A 26,820-nucleotide genomic window follows, 5' to 3' on the forward strand; every position below is an offset into this window, starting at 1 on the left:
GTATACCGCGCAGAGTCCCGACACCTGCTTACCAGTATACCGCGCAGAGACCCGACGCCTGCTTACCAGTATACCGCGCAGAGCCCCGACACCTGCTTACCAGTATACTGTGCAGAGACCCGACACCTGCTTACCAGTATACCGCGCAGAGTCCCGACACCTGCTTACTAGTATACCGCGCAGAGTCCCGACACCTGCTTACCAGTATACCGCGCAGAGTCCCGACACCTGCTTACCAGTATACCGCGCAGAGTCCTGACACCTGCTTACCTGTATACCGCACAGAGCACCGACACCTGCTTACCAGTATACCGCGCAGAGTCCCGACACCTGCTTACCCGTATACCGCGCAGAGTCCTGATACCTGCTTACCAGTATACCGCGCAGAGACCCGACACCTGCTTACCAATATACCGCACAGAGGCGGTGATAGGCTTGGTGTCTTTGATACGGCTTACTTTACATGCCATACATTTATTGCAGAGATAAAATCCCTTTTCTCTTTCCTTAAGCCATGTGCTATTGCCCCAATATAAATAAACTTTGGTTTTTCAGGGAGGATTTCGCTCATTTTGCCATCCCCTAATAACACCTTTCACTGTTTTTTGATGATGTTCTCGATCTTTTTTGAATCTTAGCTATGTCTGGTGATAAAGGGGATCTGTACAAAGTCCTCTCTCTTATCTTTTTTAGAAAGGAGATTTTCTCTGTCTGCACATTTTATGGCATTGTTAGCTTGTTCCACAATTCCAGGGTTATAGTCCCCATCTAAAAACCGTACCTTGAGGGTATTTGCCTGTAGTTCATATTGGTCAATTTTTGAACAGTTGGGCCTTATTCTAGTGAATTGGCTCTTTGGTATATTTTGAATCCAATTTTTGTGGTGGCTGCTGGTGGATGAGTTAGAGCAGAGGTGGGCAAACCAGTCCTCAAGGGCCATCAACAGTTCATGTTTTTAGGATTTCATTAATCATGCACAGCTGAGTTAATCTATTTGGCTGGGTCAGTAATTATCCCACCTGTTTCTACATGTTTTTAGGATTTCTGTCTGTAGAAACAGCTGGGATAATTACTGACCCAGCCAAATAGATTAACTCAGCTGTACATGATTAAAGAAATCCTAAAAACATGAACTGTTGATGGCCCTTGAGGACTGGTTTGCCCACCTCTGAGTTAGAGTCTACCTTCTTAAATAAGGCCTTAGTTTTAATTTGACCATTTTCAATGTAAATATCTAGGTCAAGGAATTGGATTGATTGTGAGCTAATGTTGGCAGTAAATTGCATAGTCAGATCGTTATGATTGATGTATGCTACCATGTGTGACAGGTGGGAGGCGTTCCCCCTGCCTTCTTTCATCCGAGTTGGTTGGTTTTTCGTTGCAAAGTCAAGTCAGAGATGTTTTTCATTGCAATAATAAGGGTAGAGTGTATGTTTCCAACGCTTTTCGTTGGTGTCAAACTTACTCTGGAAAATCCCCTGAGTAAGTCTTACATAGACAAAACGCGTTGGGTATGAATACATTCTACCCTTATTATTGCTGAAAAACATCTCTGACTTTGCAACGAAAAATCAACCAACTTGGATAAAAGAAAGCAGGGGAAACGCCTCCCACCTGTCGCACAGACACCCAGAGTCTTGGAACGCAGCAAGGCAGTAAAAGACTAACTCTGTATAGCGCTGACAAGAATCCCTTTCTGTAAGGGTTCAATTGGCAGAATAATGTGTGTTTAACTTTTACTGGCAATACTCAACTATGGCTGTTTTTCCTTTGTTTTCCATTCACCGGACAATGAGAATTAACTCAGCTGATTCAGACCCTGACGATTACTTGCTGACAAGAAGCAGCTTGAAGAACTTGCAATTACCATCTCTACACTGAATGCTGAGAAACAAGAAACACCTGTGTAAGTACCTTGAGTATCTAGCTCTGCCACTTTGTATCGCAGTGTTACACTGTGCAGGCTTTCCTCTTTTGTTATTACACACGGCATGGACTAAGGAAACACAACGAAAAGGCAGGGATATTAACGCACATGACGCCAACAAGAACCACCTCACCATAGCTGAAGTCTACTGATCGCATCGGAACAAGAAACACCTGTGTAAGTGCTTTGAGTCTATTGCTCTATTGCTGCATATCAGATATTACACTATGAATGTTTTCCTTTTTTTCTATTTAGGAATTTAGACGATTTAGGACTGATGAGCTTTTAATTACTGTATGTTTAAGTAAACAAGGACAGATACCTATTTCTCTATAAGCCATATAAGGGCTGAAGATAAGCCTACTGACTGTAAATAAATTGAGACTATTTTATTACACAGTTTAACTGTTTGGTATATAATATTAGATTTACACAAGGTACATACAATTTATTGTCTAATTTTCCCTACCCCCAATATATCTCCCCTCCCTAATTCATCATCATCATCATCATTTATTTATATAGCGCCACTAATTCCGCAACGCTTTACAATTGGGAACAAACATTAATAAGACAATACTGGGTAATACATACAGACAGAGAGGTAAGAGAACCCTGCTCGAACGCTTACAATCTATAGGACAATGGGAGTTAGAAACACAAGGGCATGTGCTACATCATATTGCACACTGGACCAGCTAGAACGCAAAGGTAAAAGTACTGAGTGGGCTGTGTGTGGCAATGTTGGTCAGAAGGTTGTATTTACCAAGCTCCTATTCTATTAGACAATAATTGAATACCTTTATTCTTCTCGAGACTTTATATTCCACATATGTATTGTACGTATCCAGCAGTGTGTTGTTCCTGCGCGATACAACAAGTACAGTATATATCACATATCCATATGTGTGATGTGTTTGGGGTACGAGTGAGAAGACATTAGGCCAAATTCTGCCATTGAAATGAGTGAAATTTCAAGGTTAAACGCGGAGGGCAGCTAATAGTTTGAGGAGCAGTTTTGAAAATATCACTGCCTAGAACCATCATCATAGTGTTAAATCCAAAGTATATTACCAGTGGAACACAAACATTGGAAACTTTCTTTACTTCATTCACGGCCGAGAGAATACAAACACACGCACAGGTGGGGTGTAGTATATGCTCTGAGTTTATCAAAACATATAATCAACTATACATAATGTTTCAGTCATGTACACATTTTAGCACTGCGCAAGCGTGAATCACAAAGACCAACATCAGCAAATATTGCAAAGAACAAAGAAAGATATACATGTCCTGGGAGACTGGACATAACTGTTACAAATCATAGTTGCAGTTCATGCATGTCCTTGAAACTTGTTCATAAAACTAAAGCCTATTGTTTTTCAACACATACAGTGTAATTTCTCAATAGACACGACATGAGTCACAGGGTCACACAAGTTGCTTTTGCCTCTGTTTTGCCTGTGTCTTTCTGTATAGTATATTTCACTTACAAAGCAAGTCAGTATTGGCCACCGTTATATACATTATATGGACAAAAGTATTTGGCCACACCTTTTAATTATTGAATTGAGGTGTTTCAATCAGACCCATTACCTGAAGAGTATAAAATCCAGCACCCAGCCATGCAGTCTCCATTTGCAAACATTTGTGATACAAAATGGGTTGTTCTGAAGAGCTCAGTGACTTCAAGCGTTGTACTGTGAAAGGATGTGTGGTACTGTGATAGGATGTGTGGTACTGTGATAGGATGTGTGGTACTGTGATAGGATGTGTGGTACTGTGATAGGATGTGTGATACTGTGATAGGATGTGTGGTACTGTGATAGGATGTGTGGTACTGTGATAGGATGTGTGGTACTGTGATAGGATGTGTGGTACTGTGATAGGATGTGTGGTACTGTGATAGGATGTGTGGTACTGTGAAAGGATGTGTGGTACTGTGATAGGATGTGTGGTACTGTGATAGGATGTGTGGTACTGTGATAGGATGTGTGGTACTGTGATAGGATGTGTGATACTGTGATAGGATGTGTGGTACTGTGATAGGATGTGTGGTACTGTGATAGGATGTGTGGTACTGTGATAGGATGTGTGGTACTGTGATAGGATGTGTGGTACTGTGATAGAATGTGTGGTACTGTGATAGGATGTGCGGTACTGTGATAGGATGTGTGGTACTGTGATAGGATGTGTGGTACTGTGATAGGATGTGTGGTACTGTGATAGGATGTGTGGTACTGTGATAGGATGCGTGGTACTGTGATAGGATGCGTGGTACTGTGATAGGATGCGTGGTACTGTGATAGGATGCGTGGTACTGTGATAGGATGTGTGGTACTGTGATAGGATGTGTGGTACTGTGATAGGATGCGTGGTACTGTGATAGGATGTGTGGTACTGTGATAGGATGCCACCTAAGCAATAACATGGTTCGTGAAATTTCATTGCATCCCAGTTGACCATGGACATTCCAAGGTCAACTGTAAGTGATATTATAAGGGATATAGGTCGACTAACCGCGCCCCACTCAGTGAGCTAATAAAGAAAGACTATGAGACAAGTATTAGGCAAAATTATTTTGGCCACAGCTTTATTAAACGCTTCCAAACTTGGCAGACAAGCGGCGTGCAAGGCTAATAAAATTTATCACCTTTTCCAGTTCCATCTGGAAAAATAGAGCGTGTTCTGCCTACTACCATATAGGCACTGCAACAATGTCCTCTTGAGACCAGCCCCTTGGCCTAAATCACCCTCCAATTGCTGAAACCTGGCACGTCGCTGGTATTGGCCCAACCATTGAAGCTGGAACCAGGCATATGGCCGTCTACCCAGGGTGATACTGCCTGGCCTTCTCTCTAGAAAAATATTACCACCTTTTCCAGTTCCATCTGGAAAAATAGGGCGTGTTCTGCCTACTTCCATGTAGGCACCGCAACAACGCCCTCCGGAGACCAGCCCCCTTGGCATAAATCACCCTTCAATAAATCTGGCCCACTGCCAGTATTGGCCCAACCGTTGAAGTTGGAACCAGGCGTGCGTCCGTCTTCCTTGGGTGATACTGCCCGTCCCTGCTGGCTCCCCACTTCCTATGCCTTGCTCGCCGCTTTCCCGCCAAGCAAGGTCCTCATGACCCTGTCCATGGGGACCGAAGCCCCCCACCACTACAACCTCCTGTAACAACAACCTCCAAATCGCCTCCTACATATTGTTAAACATATCAAGTGCAACAACTTAAAGGTGCGCCCGTCACTCCAAAAAACCTGCACAATTGAACCACGATTTTTGCTTCTGCTGCTGCCACGGGAGGTAATAGACAGGTCTTGCTTTATTTCTCACCTTATTAATTCCTGCCCCTGACATGTCTGACCTTAGAGCTCCACTACTCAAAATACTTAAGCACAGTCTCCAACTCACACAGCCAATTCTTACACTGATCTGACTCTGTTTCACCTGCCACCAAAAATCATGCACCACTTATTTGCATCCTGTGCTTGATTCAAAAACACCACTGCTATAATAAGATAAAGGCTTCGGAAAAAAATGCACATGATACTGAACAGGTCATAGGCAAACCCTTGTCTATGAAATAATATCCATCAGATTGAAAAACCCATCAACCTAAAGCTGAGGGCTCCTTTTCCATGCTTTTTGACAATTTTTACAGCACTGACAAAGGGTTGATATTGGACCGAACACTGCTCCTGTCCAGCGCATTGCTAACCGATGCCCCTGCCGGGTAAGTTAAGTGCTGGATCAGCCTAAATTTTTCTGCTGCCTACTAAGGATCTAGCCCCAGATGCAGAAATTACTAAATTCTAACTGGCAGGCTCCTGGAATGGGCCAGCCATTCGGTTCAACATTAGCTCTTTGACAATCTTATCCCTGACTATTGCAGATTGCATGTTAATTGAATTCAAATCCTGTGAAACCCCTCCACCCCCTTGGGGGGATGCTTCTTGTAACAGACATCCTTAAACCTTCCATAAAAAAAAAACCTGCCTGCAACAAATGCCACAACTCAGCTTCTTCCCTTTTTGGACACCTAGCATCATGCTCCCCTTTACCGGCCTCTAAACCTTATCGCTGCACCATTCCTTTCCACTGATGACCCACTGTGATCTTAGCCAAATATGTATCCCGTACTCTGAAACTTATGGGCCTTTGCCCGTGTGATTTCAATCTAAAAGCCTCATCATATCTCCACGCTACAGACCCCCCGTATTCTCTGTAAACTGAATGAATAAAGTTTGCGTACTTTACCATACACATTGCACTGCCTGGGAATGCCCCATGTAACAACCAGAGTACACAAACATCCCGCTCAGCCAATTATCTATATTTTTGTACACATCTGCTTGCGTTGCTCCCTCTCTTTTTTCTTGAGTCCCACCTCGGTTAATGTAAATAGATCAACAAAATTACCCTTCTCAGTTTCCTTCCTGGTGTGTTTTGGCAAATGTCCCATCACTGCACTCAACTCACAACCGACAGCTACGCTTCCCTGTACGAACAAACTTTCTTTCTGCGACTCCAGTCTCCACCTGCACGAGTCTATTCCTTACCACTTCCACCCCTGTGCCCACTAGCTTCTTCTTCCTCCTATTATCCCTTACCACGTGCTGCTGCTCCTTCAACCACTTATACATCTGCTCACTCTCCGACTCGATGAACTATCGTCACCTGAACTGTCACCTAAGCCCTCTTAATCGTTATAAACATCCCCTAACCTTAATATTTGCATTACTGCACTCTTATCATCCATTGTACATTACAATTTCACACGTTATTATTAATCTCACCATTCCTTTGTGATGCGATGAATGTCCTTTTGGCTGCGCTGGAAATGGCATCAGCCGTAGACAATGCACCACTGGCTGCGCTGGACGTGGCGTCAGCTTTTTTGTGCACCCTTCCCTGTAATCTAATGAATGACCTTTTAGCCCGCGCTGGAAATGGCGTCAGCCCTAGATGATGCCCCGCCCACTGCGCTGGACATGGCGTCAGCTTTTCGTTGGACCTTCCCCTGTGAGATGATGCACGGGCTGCTGCGCTGGGCATGGCGTCAGCTGTCCGGTGTGCTGGTGTTGCCGTCCCCGCTGGACCCGGCGTGAACTCTGTTATGTTAATCAACAGCTTCTGCTGCTATTGCCCTTAACACCTTGAAGGCCAGATCTTGGTGCGGGTGGCTCAGGTTTTAGCTGTATGGTGCAGACTTGTGTACTTTTTGCCTCAAGTTGTGCTAAACTCTCCTATCAGCAGGACTTCTGAAAAAGATGCTGTAATATTTTTCAGTTATCGGACAACTTTAATGGTACTTAGGCAAATTTACTGACCAGAGGTTCCTTATGTAATATTAACTTATTAGTGCTATGCAATATTTTAGCAGAGAATTTGTATATTCGGGAATAATAGCACTGGTAATTAGATGTAATAAGACACCTCCCAGTACCATGTCCTTGTTCCCAAGTGCTTGTATGGCCATAAAACTCCCAGGAGAATAAACAAACATTTAGCACAAAGGGGTTTAGCTTGTATCCTGTGCTTATAGGTGTGATGTGACAACCCCCTACTAAGTCTCTGCTAGCCAACATATCCCAACCCATGCTAGTCAAGATTTATGATATCTTACAGACTTCTGACCACACAGGATGAATTTAGTTGAATCAATAGTAAAATAAGAGCAATGAGGCATGTTAACCGCGTTATAACACTGCTACGGTATTTAATCACATTAAATAATCTACAGCCTTCACTGTCGTACCTATTATTTAGTTACTGTTCTACATCAGTATTTTACAAATGACACATATATATTCCTGCTATACTTAGCCCACCACCATAACATATATGCATATGCATTATTATTAATGCTGATAATGAGTCCAGCTTATAAGCGATGACATCAATGCTGCTAATGATATATTTTAAAGGAGTCTAACCGCGTACTAAATTAACCTGTGCAGCATAAATATATTTGCATTAAACTTGTAATGAAAATGCATTTGGTTGAGGAACGTTGAATAAATTTAATAGTCTTACAGTATAATAAATAATATATGTATGCAGACCTGTACCTAATGTCTGTAATATAGTAGGTATCGGTAAGTTAGTATCCTATATCTATATATATATATCACCGTAGTAATAGTAGTAATTTAAGGTAGAGCATCTATAAGACTACATCAGCACAGGACAGACATGTGACCAGGAAGTGGAAGGAATAGATAAAGGAAAAGAACCCACAGCATGTATATATTCTGAGTGACTACAAATCTTACTACTAAGAAATAAATGTATATAATAATATATATGGTGATTCCTTATTGTAATTGTAATCAAAGCCTGGATTAACCTTGTCCCCTCCTGGTAATCAGCCCGATCAACATACAATTTCACCTCCTGTCTCCTAACTAATCACATCAACAAAAGAATGTCTGAGACTCTCGCGAACGGGGGCTGGAAGGATAATAATAGGGGGTGACTTTAATACCATCTTAAACATTCGATTAGATAGTGCATCCCCAACGCTGCAAAGTAATCAAATGGCACGGGAAAGCTTCAAGCTACAATCGTTGCTCACCCAAACTAACCTCTATGATACATGGCAAGTCCTACATTCTAATGATAGATCATTTACGCATTACTCTGCACCGCATGGCACCTACTCGTGATTAGATATGCTGTTTGTAGACGCTCATACGACAAGATCCCTGAAATCGACCACCATTACACCAGTTCCTTGGTCTGACCACTCAGTTGTGATATTGCAGCTTGACGTCTTGCCACCTTTCACACCGTGTTACCGGTGGAGACTAAATGATCACTTATTCCTAAAAAAAGACAATATTAACACGATACGACAGGCTATACTCGACTTTCAAACAGACAATGCCTCAGACGACACCACTCCTACTGTTAGATGGGAAGCCCATAAGGCTACCATTAGAGGCCGTATGATCAGCTTGGTGTTACGATTTTGATGCCTTAGTCAGTATTAGCACAGGCTTACCTAGGGAGCGGAGTCTAACGGCCTTCCGGTCTTCACCAAGAACCACCGCAAGGTAGTGTGGGCTTAGCTGCCGAAGAACCGCAGGTCGCGGCCCCCAGATTAGCCTACTGACGTAAGGGAGAAAGTTCTAAGTGATGGCAGGCAGACAAGAAAATAGACAATGCAGTGCAAGTACAGGCACTAACCGTTAATTCCAGGCGTAGTAGGTCTGGAACAGTAACCGGTAGATGCACGGAGGCAATGGGTGCGTGGCAGGATCCAGAGAATAGTTGGTAACACAGCCGGGTCGGTACACAGAAGGTATCAGGTATACGGTGCCAGAGGGAGATCCAGAGAATAGTTGGTAACACAGCCGGGTCGGTACACAGAAGGTATCAGGTATACGGTGCCAGAGGGAGATCCAGAGAATAGTTGGTAACACAGCCGAGTCGGTACACAGAAGGTATCAGGTGGGATAAGCCAAAGAATAGTCAGGTCACAGCCAGGTAGGTACACAGGAGTAGGAGGAATAGGGGGGTAAACAGGGAGCAGGTTCACAGGAGTCAGGACACAGGAACTGTAGCCAGGAACAGGAAACTCATTGCTCTGACACAGGCAGCGTGTCAGAGCAGGGGAGATATAGGAGTTTGAATTCCCCGCCCAGGAGTCACATGATCAGCAGCAGAGAGAACCCGGAAGTGCGGCAGCGCTAACAGAAGAAGCGCTGAAGAGATGGACACCGCTGTCAGCTCCCGCTGACAGCGCAGCGGAACGGGAACAAGGTAAGTTCCTAACACTTGGCCTCTCATGAGAAGAAGCTACATCAAAAGGAGGTTATTGATCTAGAAGCCCAAATACAAACTTTAACTAAACAACATCAAATATACCCCAAACGCAAAACTTATCTAAAACTTCTGGCTTTACGAGAACAACTTGGCAAGTTACTAGCCTCCAGAGCGGCCAAGACTCTTCAATGGTTGCAACAGCGCTACTATGAAAAAGGGGACAAAGCTGACACACTGCTTGCTCATAGGCTTCAAAACAAACAGACCCGTAATCGCATTATGTCCATTAAAGACCAAACACAACAATCATTATATGATCCACAATCGATAGCTGATAGATTCAGCGCCTAATACACTCAGCTATATAATCTTCCCCATGGGCAGGCTCTCTGGATGCTCTTCATGCTCAAATGCGTGATTATCTTAATACTTGCTCCCTTCCCCGCCTTACTGATGCGCAGCTATCAATTTTAAATGCCGACATCCCAGTAAAGGAGATCAAGATGACCATTAAGACTCTTAGGAATTCAGCAGCACCAGGCCCAAATGGCCTTACGGCATTGTACTACAAAAAATTTGCCTCCGATCTTGCACCAATGCTTCTTTCACTTTTTGCGACAATTCTGAGTGGTAAAAAGTTTGAGAAAGACACCACCAGAGTGGATGTCATTGTTATTGCTAAAGAGGGACGGGACCCTAGTCATTGTGAGAGTTACCGACCGATTTCATTATTGAATGTGGATTTAAAGCTGTTTGCCAAATTGCTTGCAAACAGACTAGCCAGAGTAATCCCAGCCCTGGTCCACCCAGACCAAGTAGGTTTTATCCCCGCTCGGCAGGGAGCTGACAACACTAGGCGAGCCATTGATCTAAAAGAGATTGCAAACCGAGCTCAGGTTCCAGCTCTGGTGGTGTCTCTTGATGCAGAAAAGGCATTCGACAGGGTCTCGTGGCCATTTATGAGAGCCACTCTTACAGCGATGGGATTCAAAGGCCGTTTTCTAAGAGGATTGGCATCCCTTTATTATAATCCTTCAGCTGTGGTCTTAGCCAACGGTACCGTGTCGTCTTCATTTGTTATTACAAATGGCACCAGACAAGGCTGCCCGCTCTCCCACTTGCTGTTTGCCCTCACAATGGAGCTGCTGGCGTTGCGTGTTCGTAACAACTTAACGATTTCTGTAATCCAGGCAGTGATGACTGACTACAAGATATCTATGTATGCAGATAATATTCTCCTCACAATTACCAATCCCCTAGCCTCTCTCCCATCACTTCAGAGAGAACTCAATGAATATGGCGTGGTATCTAATTTTAAGATCAATGTGGACAAATCGGAAATTCTCCCTCTTAATCTACCCTCCCACCTATTAGATACCCTGAAGAGCCAAACAAATTTCCGATGGCAACGGGATAAACTCAAATATTTGGGGATCTACCTAACAGTTCAATATAGCCAACTGTATGCAGCCAACTTTCCCCGAATACTGGACTCACTTAAGCGTGACCTTGAGAAATGGGATAGGTTATATATTTCCTGGATCGGCCATATAACGGCGGTAAAAATGAATCTCTTACCACGAATTCTCTACTTGTTTCAGACCCTGCCTGTCCGAGTACCCTCTCTTGCGCTGCAAACCCTTCAGAAGCAAATTGCCAGACTTATTTGGGCCGGCAGGCGACCGCGGGTGCAAGCTTGTACGCTTTACCGACGAAACTCAGAAGGAGGGTTAGGCCTCCCAAATATCTCCAAATATTATATAGCTGCACATTTGACCCAGTTAGTCCTATTCCACTCTCCACCTTTCACGAGACTCTGGGTAGACATTGAGGCCCACCTTCTACACTTACTGTCGCCCCACACACTACTGTGGATATCAATCAAGCATAGACCGCCACTCTCTATACTCCCGCCTACCATCCGTTTCTCTCTCCAGATATGGGATTACAGTACTCGTACGTTTGAACTTCTAAGAAACCCCGAAGCCATGATCCCATTGTGGAACAATCCAGCTTTTCCACCGGGACAACAACACTCCTCTTTCCAGCACTGGTTCCGTCAAGGCCTAAGGTTCATTACTGACGTAGCGCCTATGCGGATATTCCCTGACTTTGCAGACATACAACGAAGATATAAAATCCCCCATGGCCATTTCTACCAATATCTTCAATTAAGACATCTATATCAATCCATGCCAGCACTCAAGCTCATATACCAACTCACGCCCTTAGAAACTTTTTGTAGAGGTAAATCCCTCCCCACTGGTTTAATCTCCACCTTCTACAGCATATTGGTGGCATTTTGTCAACCTGTGAAAGATCGCTATGAACTGAAATGGGAAGAGGACCTTAACTTGGATCTGGAGGTAGAGGAGTGGGCTAAGATCAGGACACAAGTTGCCAAGAGCTCTATTTGTGTACGAACCAAAGAAAACTCATACAAGCTCCTTGTCAGGCTGTAGGCCTTCTGAGGAGTATACGGAACAAAACACTAACCGGTATTAGCGCCACTGAACTAGCAGGTGCGGAGTTTAACGTACCTCTGGTGTTCGCCAGGGACCCCCGCAAGGAGGTTTGGACTTCGCTGCACAGGGTACGCAGGTTGCGGTCCTAATAGCCAGTTGCCAGTGTAGTGTAGAAGGGTCAGACGGTCCGGGTCAAATCCAATCAGGAATGTACGGTAGCAGGGAGAATCCGGGAGAATGGTCAGCAAGCCGAGGTCGAAGTACAAGATGGGTCACAGACAATAGGATGGTCGCCAAGCCGGGTTACACGGAGAGCAGAGCTATAGGCACAATGAGGGACAAGGAAGCAGGAACCAGGATACTAGGATAAACCTGTTACTCTGGCACCCTAATGGCGCCAGAGCCAGGTTTAAATAGATGCGACTAGCAGAGGATTGGAGGCGCCGGGGGGCGGGGATCCAGCGGGGCAGATAACGTCATGTTGCTAGGCAACGGGACGAGACAGAGCGGATGTGCCCGACAGGACTCTGCAGTGACCCTAGCAACAGACAGCTGCGACCGGAAGGAAGGAGGGTGTCCGTTCCCCGGCTGACAAGGCTCAGCGGGGACAGCGCCTGACAGTACCCCCCCCTCTTCCTCTCCCTCGAAGAAGGGTCGGTCCTCTCCAGGAATTTGGCAAGAAGACGGGGAGCATGAAGATCGTCCTCCGGAATCCAGGATCTTTCCTCAGGGCCATAGCCTTTCCAATGCACAAGATACTGAGGGTTACCTCGGACAAAACGAATCTTCAGAATTCTCTCTACTTCAAACTCATCCTCCAGAGAGGTCTTGATGGGTGGAGGAGAAACAGGTTCTTTGAAGAATTCGTTGAGGACTAGAGGTTTCAGCAGAGAGATGTGGAAGGTGTTATGGATTCTGAGGGAAGGAGGCAATGAGAGTTTGTAAGAAACAGGGTTGATGACTTGAGATATAGCAAACGGACCAATAAACCGGGGAGCCAATTTCATTGACGGAACTCAGAGCCGGAGGTTGCGAGTTGACAATCATACACGATCTCCTACTCTTAGTACCGGAAGGTTCTTTCGATGGCGGTCAGCAGCAATCTTATGTCGTTGCACAGAAGTAGAAAGTGTCGTCTTGGCTTTAGTCCAGATTTGTGAAAAATCATGAATGAGGGAGTCAGCAGCAGGTACAGGAGAAGCTGGAGCTTCGGACAAGAAAGACGGAATGGGATGTTTGCCATAGACCATGAAGAAAGGAGAATATCCAGAAGAAGAATGAATGAGATTATTATGAGCGAATTCAGCTCAATAAAGGAGGTCACTCCAAGAAGCTTGATTGTCAGAAGCAAAGCATCGCAGGAAGCACTCTAGGTCCTGATTTACTCGTTCCGTTTGTCCATTAGTTTGAGGGTGGTAGCCGGAAGAAAATTTGAGTTTGACTCCAATCTTGGTGCAAAAAGCTCTCCAGAATTTAGCCACAAACTGTACTCCCCTATCCGAGATGATCTCCTGAGGACACCCGTGGAGACAAAAGATATTTTTTAGAAACAGATTTGCGAGCTCAGTGGCTGAGGGAAGCCCTTTACATGGAATGAAGTGAGCCATCTTAGAGAAGCGATCTACCACGACCCAGATGGTAATATAATCGTGACTCTGAGGAAGGTCAGTGATGAAATCCATCGTAACACTGGTCCAGGGGGAGTCAGGAATGGGAAGTGGAAGTAGAAGACCAGAAGGACTTTGCCTAGGCGTCTTGTGACGTGCACATACACAGCATGCTGACACAAACTTGCAAACATCAGCACTTAGGGAAGGCCATCAATAATATCTGGAAAGGAATTCCTTAGTTCTCTTGTAACCGGTATGACCTGCAAATTTAGATTCATGTGCCCAAGACAAAAGTTTAGGCCGGAGATGTGGGACTACAAAGGAATGTCCAGGAGGAGGCGAGATGGAGGAGGAGAGATGGAGGAGGAGTTGGTGATTGCCACCACTTGAATGGGGTTAAGGATGGTTTTATTATCCTCCGAGGACAGCACAGTGGCCTAGTGGTTAGCACTTCTGCCTCGCAGCACTGGGGTCATGAGTTCGATTCCCGATCATGGCCTTATCTGTGTGGAGTTTATATGTTCTCCCTGTGTTTGCGTGGGTTTCCTCCGGGTGCTCCGGTTTCCCCCCACACTCCAAAACACATACTTGTAGGTTAATTGGCTGCTATCAAAATTGACCCTAGTCTCTCTCTGTCTGTCTGTCTGTTTGTGTCTGTGTTTGAGTATGTGTCTATATTAGGGAATTTAGACTGTAAGCTCCAATTGGGGCAGGGACTGATGTGAGTGAGTTCTCTGTACAGCGCTTCGGAATTAGTGGCACTATATAAATAAATGCTGATGAGGTCAAGGAATCCGAATTATCAAATGATCTGGACAGAGCATCAGCTTTACAATTCTTGGAACCAGGACGAAAAGTCAGGATGATCTGGATTCGAGAAAAAAAAAAGAGACCAGCGAGCCTGGCGGGGGTTGAGGCACTGAGCCTCCTGGAGGTAAGTAAGATTCTTGTGATCAGTCATTAGGGTCACAGGATGTACTGCTCCTTCGAGAAGGTGGCGCCATTCCTCCAAGGCTATTTTAATGGCCAAAAGCTCCTTGTCTCCAATCCCATAATTCAGTTTGCAGCTGGAATTTTTTGTAGAAAGGAATCCGCACGTCTCCAGAGAGCCAGAAGAAGATTTTTGGGACAAGACAGCTCCAATTCCTACTGAAGAAGCGTCAACTTCAAGCAAAAAAAGTCTCCCTTGGTCAGGTTGTTTAAGGATGGAAGCCGAAGCGAATGCTTCTTTAAGAGTCTTGAAGGCTGTTATCGCTGCAGCAGGCCATGATATGCAGCTGACCCCTTTGCGGGTCAGGGCCGTAATCGGAGCGATGATGGAAGAGAAACCTTTAATAAATTGGCGGTAATAGTTGGCAAACCCGATGAAACGTTGTGTAGCTTTGAGACTAGCAGGTAACGGCCAATTGATGATGGCTTCTACTTTCTCTGGATCCATCTGGAGACCGGTGCCAGACACCAGATAACCAAGGAAAGGTACCTGAGAACATTCAAAGAGACATTTCTCGAGCTTGCAATACAGGGAATGCTTCCTGAGACGAGAGAGGACTGTCTTGACATGGCAACGGTGAGAACGTAGATCAGATGAGAATACTAGAATATCGTCCAAATAGACAATTACCGATCGATAGAGAAGATCCCTGAAAATCTCGTTGACGAAATCTTGAAAGACTGCTGGCGCATTACAGAGCCCGAAGGGCATCACTAGGTACTCATAATGCCCGTCGCAGGTGTTAAATGCAGTTTTCCATTCATCGCCCTTCCGAATGCATATTAAATTGTAAGCTCCTCTAAGATCCAACTTAGAGAAAATCTTGGGGCCCTGGGTATGATAGAAAAGTTCTGTAATAAGAGGGAGTGGATAGCGGTTTTTAATGGTGATTGCATTCAGGCGACGGTAGTCTATACAGGGTCTTAAGGAGGCATCTTTCTTTTTAACAAAGAAGAATCCAGCCCCTGCAAGGGAGGAAGATTTCCTGATGAATCCTCTCTGAAGATTGTCAGAGACGTACTGAGATATTGCCTGGGTCTCGGGTAGAGAGAGCTGGTAGACTCGGCCCTTGGGGATGGTCTTCCCAGGCAAAAGTTTGATGGGACAATCCCATGCACGATGTAGAGGTAGACTCTCAGCAGCCGACTTGCTGAAGACATCCAGAAATTCCATGTATGGTACAGAGAGCTTGCTTTGAGAAGCGATAGAAAGACAAGGCAAGTGGTTAGGTGGATGAACCTTAGAGAGACACTTGTTGAAACAGGAAGCGCCCCAGGAAGATACTTGGGCATGAAGCCAGTCAAATTGTGGAGAATGCGTTCTGAGCCAGGGTAAACCCAGAATGATGGAGTTAACGGACTGCGGAATGACCAGGAACTTGATCTACTCGTGGTGAAGAACCCCTACCTGCAACCAAACTGGGCACGTGATACAGGTGATGGAGCCGTTGCTGACGCGGTTACCATCAACTGCGGTGAGGACCAAGGGCTGCAGCAATAGATGAGAGGGTATCTGAAGCTTGGACACCAGAGTGGCGGAGATGAAGTTCCCTGCGGATCCAGAATCCGCGAAGGTGGAACATTCCAAAGAGGTATCCATATACTTGAGGGTGACTGGCATCAAAAAGTTAGGTAAGTTAGTAAGTTATCTTTAGGGGAGTAGGGAGTATGGAGACTGGATCCTAGGACAACCTCCCCTTTATTGCCTAGGAGGTGGAGTTTCCCGGCCTCTTAGGACACGTTGAGAATAGGTGACCGGACTCCCCGCAGTACAGGCAAAGGTGGTTCCTGATCCGACGCTCCCTCTCATCCCGAGATAGACGGGAACGCCCAATCTGCATTAGCTCTTCTATCGGAAGGGCCGGAGACTGAAAGCGGGGAGCTAAACGAATAGAGCGTCGGTCTTGATTCTTCTCCAAAGAGCGTTCCTGGTGCTGAATGTCCACCTTGATGCTTAGGGATACCAGTTTGTCAAGTTTGGTCAGAAGATCCCGGGAAGCGAGAGCATCTTTAATGGGATCTGACAAACCTTGCCAGTAGGTAGCTGTCAGGGCCTCATCATTCCATCCCAATTCAGAGGTGAAAGTACGGAATTGTACTACATACTGACCAGCCGAAAGGGATCCTTGACGGAGGGCAAGAAGACTGGAGGCAGCAGAAGACACCCGACCGGGCTCATCGAACACTTTACGGAAATTCTCAAGGAATACGGCAGAATATGAAAGGGATGCATCATTACGTTCCCACAACGGGGAGGCCCAAGCCAGGGCTTGTCCGGTAAGAAGAGAAATGATGTAGGCCACCTTGGCTCTCTCAGAAGCTAAATTCTCCGGGGCAAGTTCAAATTGGATGGAGCATTGATTGAGGAAACCTCGACATTCCTTGGTGTTCCCGTCATATTTTTCGGGAGTGGGAATCCGTAGTGTCCGGGAAGTAGCCACATTCACGCTAGGAGGGATAGCGGGAGCCGGAGACGCCGCCTGGGAAAGGTTCAGGGCTTCCAGGCGGGACATTACCCCTTGTATACAGTGCAGGAGTTGGACTTGGTTAGCTCCTTGCTGTTCCACTCGCTGTCCTAAATGGAGGAGGAGATCTCGAGCGGAGGGTTCACCGGCGCCGTCTGTCATGGCAAGAGTAAACTGTCAGGCCGCAGGCCTTCCGAGGAGTATACGGAACAGAACACTAACCGGTATTAGCGCCACTGAACTAGCAGGTGAGGAGTCTAATGTACCCCCCCCCCCCCACCCCAAGGAGGTTTGGACTTCGCTGCACAGGGTACGCAGGTCGCGGTCCCACTAGCCAGTTGCCAGTGTAGTGTAGAAGGGTCAGACGGTCCGGGTCAAAGCCAATCAGGAATGTACGGTACCAGGGAGAATGGTCAGCAAGCCGAGGTCGAAGTACAAGATGGGTCACAGACAATTGGATGGTCGCCAAGCCAGGTCACACGGAGAGCAGAGCTATAGGCACAATGAGGGACAAGGAAGCAGGAACCAGGATACTAGGATAAACCTGTTACTCTGGCACCCTAATGGTGCCAAAGCCAGATTTAAATAGATGCGACTAGCAGAGGATTGGAGGCGCCGGGAGGCGGGGATCCAGCGGGGCAGATAGCGTCCCGTTGCTAGGCAACTGGATGAGACAGGGCGCATGCGCCCGACAGGACTCTGCAGCGGAAGCCGCAGCGCGTCTGTTGCCTAGCAACAGACCGCAGCGGCCGGAAGGAAGGAGGGCGTCCGTTCCCCGGCTGACAAGGCTCAGCGGGGACGGCGCCTGACATTCCTGTATAGATGGTATCTGGTCCCAACCCGCCTGAAAGCTATATATCCCGATTCCTCTAGCCTGTGTTGGAGATTGTGTGGACAAGAAGGCTCATTTCTACACATTTGGTGGTCCTGTCCTAGGGTCGTGGGATTCTGGCGAAGAATTCATAATTTAATCCATAGAGTCACCTCTATACAAATTCCTCCCTGCCCCTCCTACTCCTTACTACATAGACCCATACCGGATACGGATAAATACACAATGGCACTGGTGAGCCATATACTCAACGCTGCCAAATGTGTAATAGCGGCAAGCTGGAAACAACCAGAACCCCCCGCGTTACCTGAAGCTATTAACAAAGTATGGCAGACTTACCGCTGTGAACATATTACAAGCATCATTAATGACCGCCCCAACAAATTTCGAGCAATCTGGAATGATTGGCTCGTCTCTTATGTTTAAAAAAAAAAAGAATGTCTGAGAAAGAGGGAGGCTAATTGTTAGTACCATCAGCATGTTGGTCTATGCATGAAGTAGATCAACAAAAATAAAACAGAAAAAAACATAAACAGAGTCCAAATTATGTCCCTGAACTAAGCAATTGTGCCTCTGCCCTGTCCCACCTTAGATAGTATTATTTTGTTACACACATTAACTTGCAAGTCTCCTAACCCAGCCTCTCTGCTTAACAATTGCTATCTGAGTACAATACAATTCCTCTAACATTTATACTTTAGTTCACACTACATAGCTTCCTTATTTTAATGTATTTACTTTGTAGTATTAAAAAGACACACAATGCTAAATTAATAAAAAAAAAAATAATGTTTTTTTTTTTTTTAAAGCTCATTTAAAATTTCTTTATATTGCAATTGAATTTCTTAATTCATATTTACCAGCCCCAGGGCTGATGCCCTAGAGCGTCCAGTTTTTCCTCTGTTAATTTAAAATTCTTGGAGGCCCAGAGGGTTGTTCAGAGTCCTCGCAAGACTGAAAAACTAATAAGCTGCTTCCTTCCCCCTCTCCTTTAACTACTCTCACCTTGTCCTGCCTCCTGTCTCACCCCCACCTTTCCCTGAGTGGCTGCCTGCACTGCTCAGGTGTAACAAAATAGGACGGACTTCGCTGTCTGCACCCCCTTTATTCATGTCACTTGCATCGGGCCGCCTAGCGACCATCCTCCCTTATTCCTCTTCGGTGCTATTGCTGCGCCTGCGATTCCTTTTAGAAAGTGGAAGCGTTTAGGAACAACAGCAACTCAGAAACGAAGCGGAAGACCACATTAAATCACAGAGCCGGGTCAAGGACTGCTAAGGCGCATGGTGCGTAAAAGTCACCAACGTTCTGCTGATTCCATAGTTGAAGAGTTCCGAACTTACACTGACATTAATGTAAGCACAAAAACTGTGCGGCGGGAACTTAATGGAATGGGTTTCCATGGCCGATCAGCTGCATGCAGCCTCAAACGTGTTCTGTGGAGTGATGAATCACACTTCTCTGTTTGGCAGTCAGATGGGCGAGTCTGGGTTTGGTGGATGCTGGGAGAACGTTACCTGCCAGACTGCATTATGCCAACTGTGAAGTTTGATGGAGGAGAGATAATGGTATGGGGCAGTTTTTCAGGGTTTGGGCTAGGACCCTTATCTCCAGTGAAGCGCAATCTTAATGCTTCAGCACCAAAGTTATTTTGGATAATGATTTGTATGACAGCCCCCCTCTCCCACCCTATAGATTTGTATGACATCCCCCCCTCTCCCTTCCTATAGATTTGTATGGCAGTCCCCCCCCCCTCTCCCACCCTATAGATTTGTATGACAGCCCCCTCTCCCTCCCTATAGATTTGCATGACCGCACCCCCCCCCCCCTCTCCCTCCCTATAGATTTGCATGACAGTCCCCCCTCTCCCTCCCTATAGGTTTGTATGGCAGCACCCCTCACTTACCTGTAGTTGTACTGGCCAGCGATGGTCCTCACTCCTCAGATTAGGAGACAGGAAGTGAAGACTTCCTGTCTGCTGCACAGTATTGTGGGTGCCCATACAGCAACATGCAGCCTAACGATTGGCTGACTTTGATCGTCGCCTTCTCGTCCAACATCAGTGCCTGACCTGAGAATACTCTACAGAATGAATTGGCACAAATTCCTACAGAAACACTCCAACATCTTGTTAAAAGCCTTCCAAGAAGAGAGGAAGCTGTTATTGCTGAAAAAGGGGGAACAACTCCATATTAAAGTATATGTATTTGAATACAATATCATTACAGTCCCTGTTGGTGTAATGGTCAAGCATCCGAATACTTTTGTCCATATAGTATATACAAAGGTCTGTGTATTATTAAACTGAATGTTATACCTGAAAAATCTGCCCACCATTCTCTCTTTCACCCTATTGCGGTACATTGTCATGTTAGGAGGGAGGTGTTTCTTTATCTGAGCCGCCAAAGTGGGAATGACAGGCTGGCCTGTGTGCACTGTGTGAAGTGGTGAATTCATACACAGAAGCGGGACCAGAGATGCCACAGCATCTTAACTGACATGCTCTGCTTGGAAATTTCACCATTTTGACATGTAGCAGATTCAGCTGTGAAACCAATAGTAATCTATAGAAGTGCAAAAAATGTTTTTGTGAAAATGTCCATGATTTTAGGGAATCCACATAGATTTTGCATAGGAAAATGGCAACATTTTGCAGGAGGCCAAAATTTCCAATCTAATTTCTAATTTCTAATCAAACACATAAATAAGGCTAAAACAAGCAGTAGAAGAACAGAAGAGATTAGTGTAACTGTAGTAGTACTGGCAGGTAAGCAACACTACACCACCGTCCTAGTGTAATTATAGGATACCTCTGCAAACAGCTTGGCAGGCGACTCCAGTGCCGTAACTAGACATTTTAGTGCCCTGGGCGAGACAGAGCACCGGCGCCCCCCATCTAAGTGGGAGTGGCATTTGACACGTGGGTGTGGCCAACCTAATGTGTGGGTGTGGCTAGCACTTTACTGAAAGAATAATATATATATATATATATATATATATATATATATATATACATACACACATACACATATACACATATATACACACACACACACACACACACACACACACACACACACACACAGTGGTGGGATTCCATTAACCTAGCTTTTTTTTATATAGAAAGGAGAAGCCCTATGACATACATTGCTATTTTAATATAGTACACTAAAAAGAGGCAAGATGGGAATATTAGGTCAAGTAACAGAACAGATCTTATAGGTCAGGGGGTAGTAAAGAAAATAAATGTGTGCCTCCTTTAGCACTCACAAGTGCCCACAAGCAAAAATGATATTTATTTTTGCAGAACACAAATTTTTTTTTTAATTTAGTTTTTTTTCTAAAATACATTTGACCTACTAACTTGCTGGATAAGTTAATAAATAAGCACTTTGGGTACATTCCAGATCGCTTACAGATCAATTGTTTAGTAAAACAATTACTGGATTGTTGTAAAAGGCATTTTGCAAAAAAATACTGGGTTTTGAATATTGAGTGACCTCCTAAGCTGAGTAAAAATACATAGCCTGCCCACACACACATAATATAAATACAATTTTACTTACCTTTCCTGTGTCCTCTGTCCTCTGTCCTGTGTTCTGTGTCCTGTGTCCTGTGTCCTGTTGCCTCTGCCCCAGCAGTGCTCCTCGCTGAATGTGACGTCGGGCGTGATGACGTCACATTCAGTGGGAGCGAGGAGACTGCTGGGAACCGCCGGGAGATCAGGTGACTTTTTTTTTTTTTTTTTTCTTCCCCTTTTGTATTAACTTTATTGACTTTTTTTTTTTTTTTTTTTACTATGCCGGCGGGTAGGGGAAGGTAGCGGGCGGCTGCTGCGCCCTCTTGGGCTTGCGCTCGGGGCGACGGCACCGCCCGCACCACCCTAGTTACGGCTCTGGGCGACTCTATGGGTTACCGTCATTGGAATGTACTGATATTAACAACCTGTAGCACCACCTAGTGGCTAAACATAATATTGGAGTAGAAAGCTAGGGGAAGATTAGTTGCCTGTTCTAAACATTTATCCTTGTTCCTTATCATGTGTTTTCTTATTCTTCTCCTCTAGTTGTTCCATTTCCTGATACAATGGTCAAATTCCCAAGGAAAATCCTACTATGGATGTCTTTATTACTGACTGCCTACTTTCTACTGGGATTTTTATATAATGAACCTTTGAGGACTCAGTTTCCTGAATGGAGATCACCGTGTGCCTGTTGTGGTAGTAAACTATCCACCGATACTATTACACCACTGGGAGATAACCGGACATTTATTATATCCCCATATTTCGACAACAGAGTACACAATAAAAGTGCAGTTCGTATTCTCAGCATTATTCATCATGAAGAGGTGAAGGATCTATACTGTTGGTTTTGTTGTACCACTAGCAAATCTGTGGAGGTTTCTAGGGCTGAGATAGACATACACACTGATTGGTTCGGCTTCCCCTACGGCACAACGGACCTGGTGTGTATGGAGCCACCAGACTGCCACGCCAAGTACCTATCTGTTCATACGTCTCCTTCAGGAAACATGACACAATTACCTCTGTTCCAGATACAAAATCGGGACGTGAAACCGTTTTCTACCAACTTCACTGTCTGCATTTCCACCATGTTTGGGAATTACAGTAACGTCTTACAATTCATACAGACCATGGAGATGTACCGGATATTGGGGGCCCAACGGGTCATGATCTACCTTAATGACTGCAGCTCACAGGTGGAAAAAATGATGCAGTACTACATTGCAGAGGGTGTTTTAGAGGTCATACCATGGCCAATTCAGCGGTATCTTAGACCAGACCATAAATGGCTCTATTCTGCTAACGGCAAGGATATTGGGTATTATGGTCAAATGACAACACTCAATGACTGCATCTATCGGAATATGTACAGGACTAAGTTTGTGGTACTGAATGATATTGATGAAATAATTCTGCCATTCAAACACCAGACGTGGGACAGCATGGTGGAAAGTCTTCAACAACAGAACCCAGGAGTGGGCATTTTTCTGATTGAAAATCACATTTTCCCTCAAACCATAGCCACTGATGGAAACTTTTCCAACACTTCATCATGGAAGAGTTTGCCGGGGTTCAATATCCTGCAGTATGTTCACCGTGAACCGGACAGAGCTGATTATTTCAATGCTCGGAAAATGATTGTGGATCCTAGAAAGGTAATTCAAACTTCTGTACACGCAGTTTTAAAACATATTGGGGGTTTCACGAAAGTCCCAGTGAAGACCGCCCTGGTGTACCACTGCAGAGGACCTCTTCAGAAGAAGTTACCTAAGACATCTTTGATTGAAGATAAAACTATCTGGAAATATGATGCTTCATTGATTAGAAACGTTAACAAGGTACTAAGCCAAATAGATTTACAGTCATAATAACCCAACAAAATGGTCATTAGAGTTTCTACCACTATAGTCAAAGACTTGGCATTTCAACCTGTTTCTATCAGGGGGAAAACCTCACTCTGACTTCAGGTATTCAATCTTCATATTTTATAGACGGTGAAAATAGACCTATGATTTCATGGAGAAAATCCTCAGATTATTGAAATTGGACAATATTAATAATATAAAATTGCATGTGTTTTTAATGTTACAGACAGAATATTGATTAAACAAATTAAAAAAAACGTAAATAAATTCTGTAGTGTTAAAAAACACAAGTATTAAAACAGCAATCCCGTGTAGAAGGTTTTTCTAAATATATTATTGTTTTTTTGTTTAATTGCGGTTTAATTTATTTGTTGTGCTTCTGGTTGTTTGAATTGTTGTTAATTGGGACGGTTATTATAAGGCTTCTGAACAACCCACAGGACCGCCACGCCAAGGAACTTTTAAATTAACAGAGGCAAACCAGGATGCTCTAAGGCAGGGCAGGCCCAGCCCGCCTGTGAATGTGGCCCAGCGGTTGTGCAAGGGGGCAGCGCTGTAAATGAAAAAATATCCTGCAAATAAAATAAAAAAAAGAAAATACTTACCTTGTGGTCACGTCAGCTGGCGCTCCGGCTCCCTCCCTGGTCTCCTCCTCCGTGCGGTGCTCGCAGTGAATGTCGGGGGTGACGTCATCACACCCGACATCCATTGCGTAGCGCAGCACAGAGGAGTCACCCGCACAAACTATCAGCAGCAGTGAAAGATTATCCAGTATCTTATTGTTGTTACTCTGAATTTGGACTTTCTGCACCATTCAATTATGAACTTGCTGTGTTCTCTGTATGTATCTAATATAAATATTAAGAGATTATTGTATTTTTAAACCATTTTAAATGTGCAGTGCTGAGTAGGGTGAAAATATCACCCACTGTTACCCTCATCGGAGGCTGCTCCATGAGCCATTTTCCCGCCACCCTATCTTTAAATCTCTGTAGATTTCTATTAGTCCTCCTGATGCTACCTATATCCGTGACCATTTCAAACTGGTCAATAAAAAAATGATTCATGGGTGCAGAAAGAGAGGAAAAAAAAGTTTTTGGCATTTAATTCCTGGAACCCCACTAAGGGGCAGATGCAGGCAAGTTAAATTGTAGTTGGTATTGGGACTACTGCTTTAATCATGATTCTGCAACAGGTTTCCTAACTCTTACTAACTTCATTTCCAAGTAAGTTTAATATGTTAACTATGTTTTCTATTTTATTTTGGATGATCAGCTATCGTTAGTGTTAGTGTATTTTATGTGCGGCCCAAACCAACTCGTCGTCTTCCAATGTGGCCCAGGGAAGCTAAAAGGTTGGACACCCCTGCTCTAGGGCATCAGCCCTGTGGCTGGCAAATATAAATTTATTAATTCAAAGGAAGATAAAGAATTTGTAAATGATGCGCTCTTAGGCAAAAAATTATATCACTGATGTTATTGGATTCATTTAACATTGTATGACTTCATTCTACAAAGTAAATTCATTAAAATAAGCAAAATAAGAAAACTATGAAGTGTGAACCAAAGTATAAATATTAGTGGATTTCTTCTGCACTTCTGTCTAGGTAGCCAGTGCTAGGACAATGCAGAGGAACAATTGGCTTAATCCAATTATGTAATTTGCACTTTGTTTTATATGAGACAATATTGATATTGATCTACTTTCTTGAATAGACCAACATGCTCTGATTGTACTAACAATTACCTCCCCCTGTCCCAGACAGACTGTTATTGACATGACTGGTTAAGGAGACGGAGTGAAGTTGTGTAAATCTGGCTGATTATCGAGAGGGGACAAGGTGTTATATCCAGGCTGTGGTTACAATTACAATAAGGAATCATCATGTATGTATATTATACATATATATTTCTTATTAGTAAGACTTGGAATCACTCAGAATATATCCATGCTGTCGTGCTTTTCCTCTACTTATCCCTACCACCAAGGGCAGGCTGGGCCGGGGGACAGGGGGGCATCTGCCTTCCGGGCCGGTCCCATAGTGGGCGACTTTGGGCTTGGACACTGGGCCACCTGCATTAGAGTTCAGTCTTGCCCCCCAGGATAAAATTTGCCAGCCCTGACCTGCCTACCACCTCCAGGTCACATGTCTGTCCTGTGCTGATGTAGTCTTACAGATACACTACCTGACATTAATACTTGTCTGTGAGCTACAGGAATGTATACACATTTCATTTATTATTATAATGTTAGGCTATTAAATGTAATCAGTGATCCTCAACCACATGAATTTTGATTTGATTTGATTTGAATAAAAGGTGAATGTAAAATATATTTATGCTACAGGGGTTCATTTATTATAAGGATAGACTCCTTTAAATTATACCATTAGCAGCATTGATGTCATCACTTATAGGCTGGACTCAGTCTGTCATTATCTACATTAATGATAATGCATTAGGATGGTGGGTTAATTATAGCCGGCATATATATTTCTTAAATATAATATGTATAGAATATGCCATTTAGAGTCGACAAATGTTTCTGATATGAGGCAATATATTCATTGCAATATCTTGACAATGTGCATTGGAATCATACCTTATTTTTTTGGTTGTAAGGTTTTTTCCCTCGTAATGTTTATAAAATCTGAATAAAATATTTGATTTAAAAAAAATCCTGAATTGAGACAGTAACTAAAGAACAGATATCTCAGTGAAGGTTGTATATTATTTAATGTGTGAAATACTGAAGTAGCGTAATAACGCAGTTATCATGCACTATACTGCTCTGATTTTACTAACGATTAAACCAAATCCTCCCTATGTGGCCAAGAGTCAGCTGGATATATTAAATACTGAATAGTATAGTTGTGAATAGGTTAGTTGGCACAGACTTATTAGGAAGGTTGTCCCAACACACCTATAAGCAAGATATACAAGCTAAACCTCTTCTTGCTGTATGTTTGTTTATTCACCTGGGAGCTCTATGGCCATACATGCACAAGGAGACAAGGTCATAGTACTAGGAGGTATCTTATTACATCCTAAATAAGCATGGCACAGTGATGAAGGAGAGGGGAGCAGCATGGCACAGTGATGAAGGAGAGGGGAGCAGCATGGCACTGTGGTAAAGGAGAAGGGGGGGGAGCAGCATGGCACAGTGATGAAGGAGAAGGGGGGAGCAGCATGGCACAGTGATGAAGGGGGGGAGCAGCATGGCACAGTGATGAAGGAGATGGGGAGGTGCAGCATGGCACAGTGATGAAGGAGAGGGGAGCTGCAGCATGGCACAGTGATGAAGGAGAGGGGAGCAGCATGGCACAGTGATGAAGGAGAGGGGAGCAGCATGGCACAGTGAT

General features: G+C 44.4%; 1 protein-coding gene and 1 long non-coding RNA gene across 3 annotated transcripts in view; one reads left to right on the forward strand and one right to left on the reverse strand.

Moving 5' to 3' along the window:
• The window catches only part of LOC142101365 (uncharacterized), a 485,133-nt gene that overhangs the window by 308,536 nt on the left and 149,777 nt on the right, over window positions 1-26,820 (reverse strand). The window lies entirely within an intron of this gene.
• Window positions 1,577-23,993, forward strand: LOC142101735 (beta-1,4-galactosyltransferase galt-1-like). 2 transcript variants are annotated; one of them, XM_075186126.1, is made up of 2 exons: window positions 1,577-1,906; window positions 22,135-23,993. In XM_075186126.1, the coding sequence occupies exons 1-2, from the start codon at window positions 1,882-1,884 to the stop codon at window positions 23,460-23,462; spliced, it is 1,353 nt and encodes a 450-aa protein (XP_075042227.1). In that variant the 5' UTR covers window positions 1,577-1,881; the 3' UTR covers window positions 23,463-23,993. The 2 variants fall into 2 exon arrangements, with proteins under 2 accessions (XP_075042227.1, XP_075042228.1); XM_075186127.1 differs by lacking the exon at window positions 1,577-1,906 and adding an exon at window positions 1,914-2,104.

The sequence above is a fragment of the Mixophyes fleayi genome, chromosome 9 (genome assembly GCF_038048845.1).
Source record: "Mixophyes fleayi isolate aMixFle1 chromosome 9, aMixFle1.hap1, whole genome shotgun sequence".
NCBI classification, from domain to species: domain Eukaryota; kingdom Metazoa; phylum Chordata; class Amphibia; order Anura; family Limnodynastidae; genus Mixophyes; species Mixophyes fleayi.

What these genes read in the sequence shown, in the direction of transcription:
- LOC142101735 (XM_075186126.1), top strand. Translation starts at nt 1,882, where the DNA reads ATGCTGAGAAACAAGAAACACCTGT. An exon ending in GAGAAACAAGAAACACCTGT is followed by an intron (nt 1,907 to 22,134) that starts GTAAGTACCTTG and finishes CTTCTCCTCTAG; the next exon opens with TTGTTCCATTTCCTGATACA.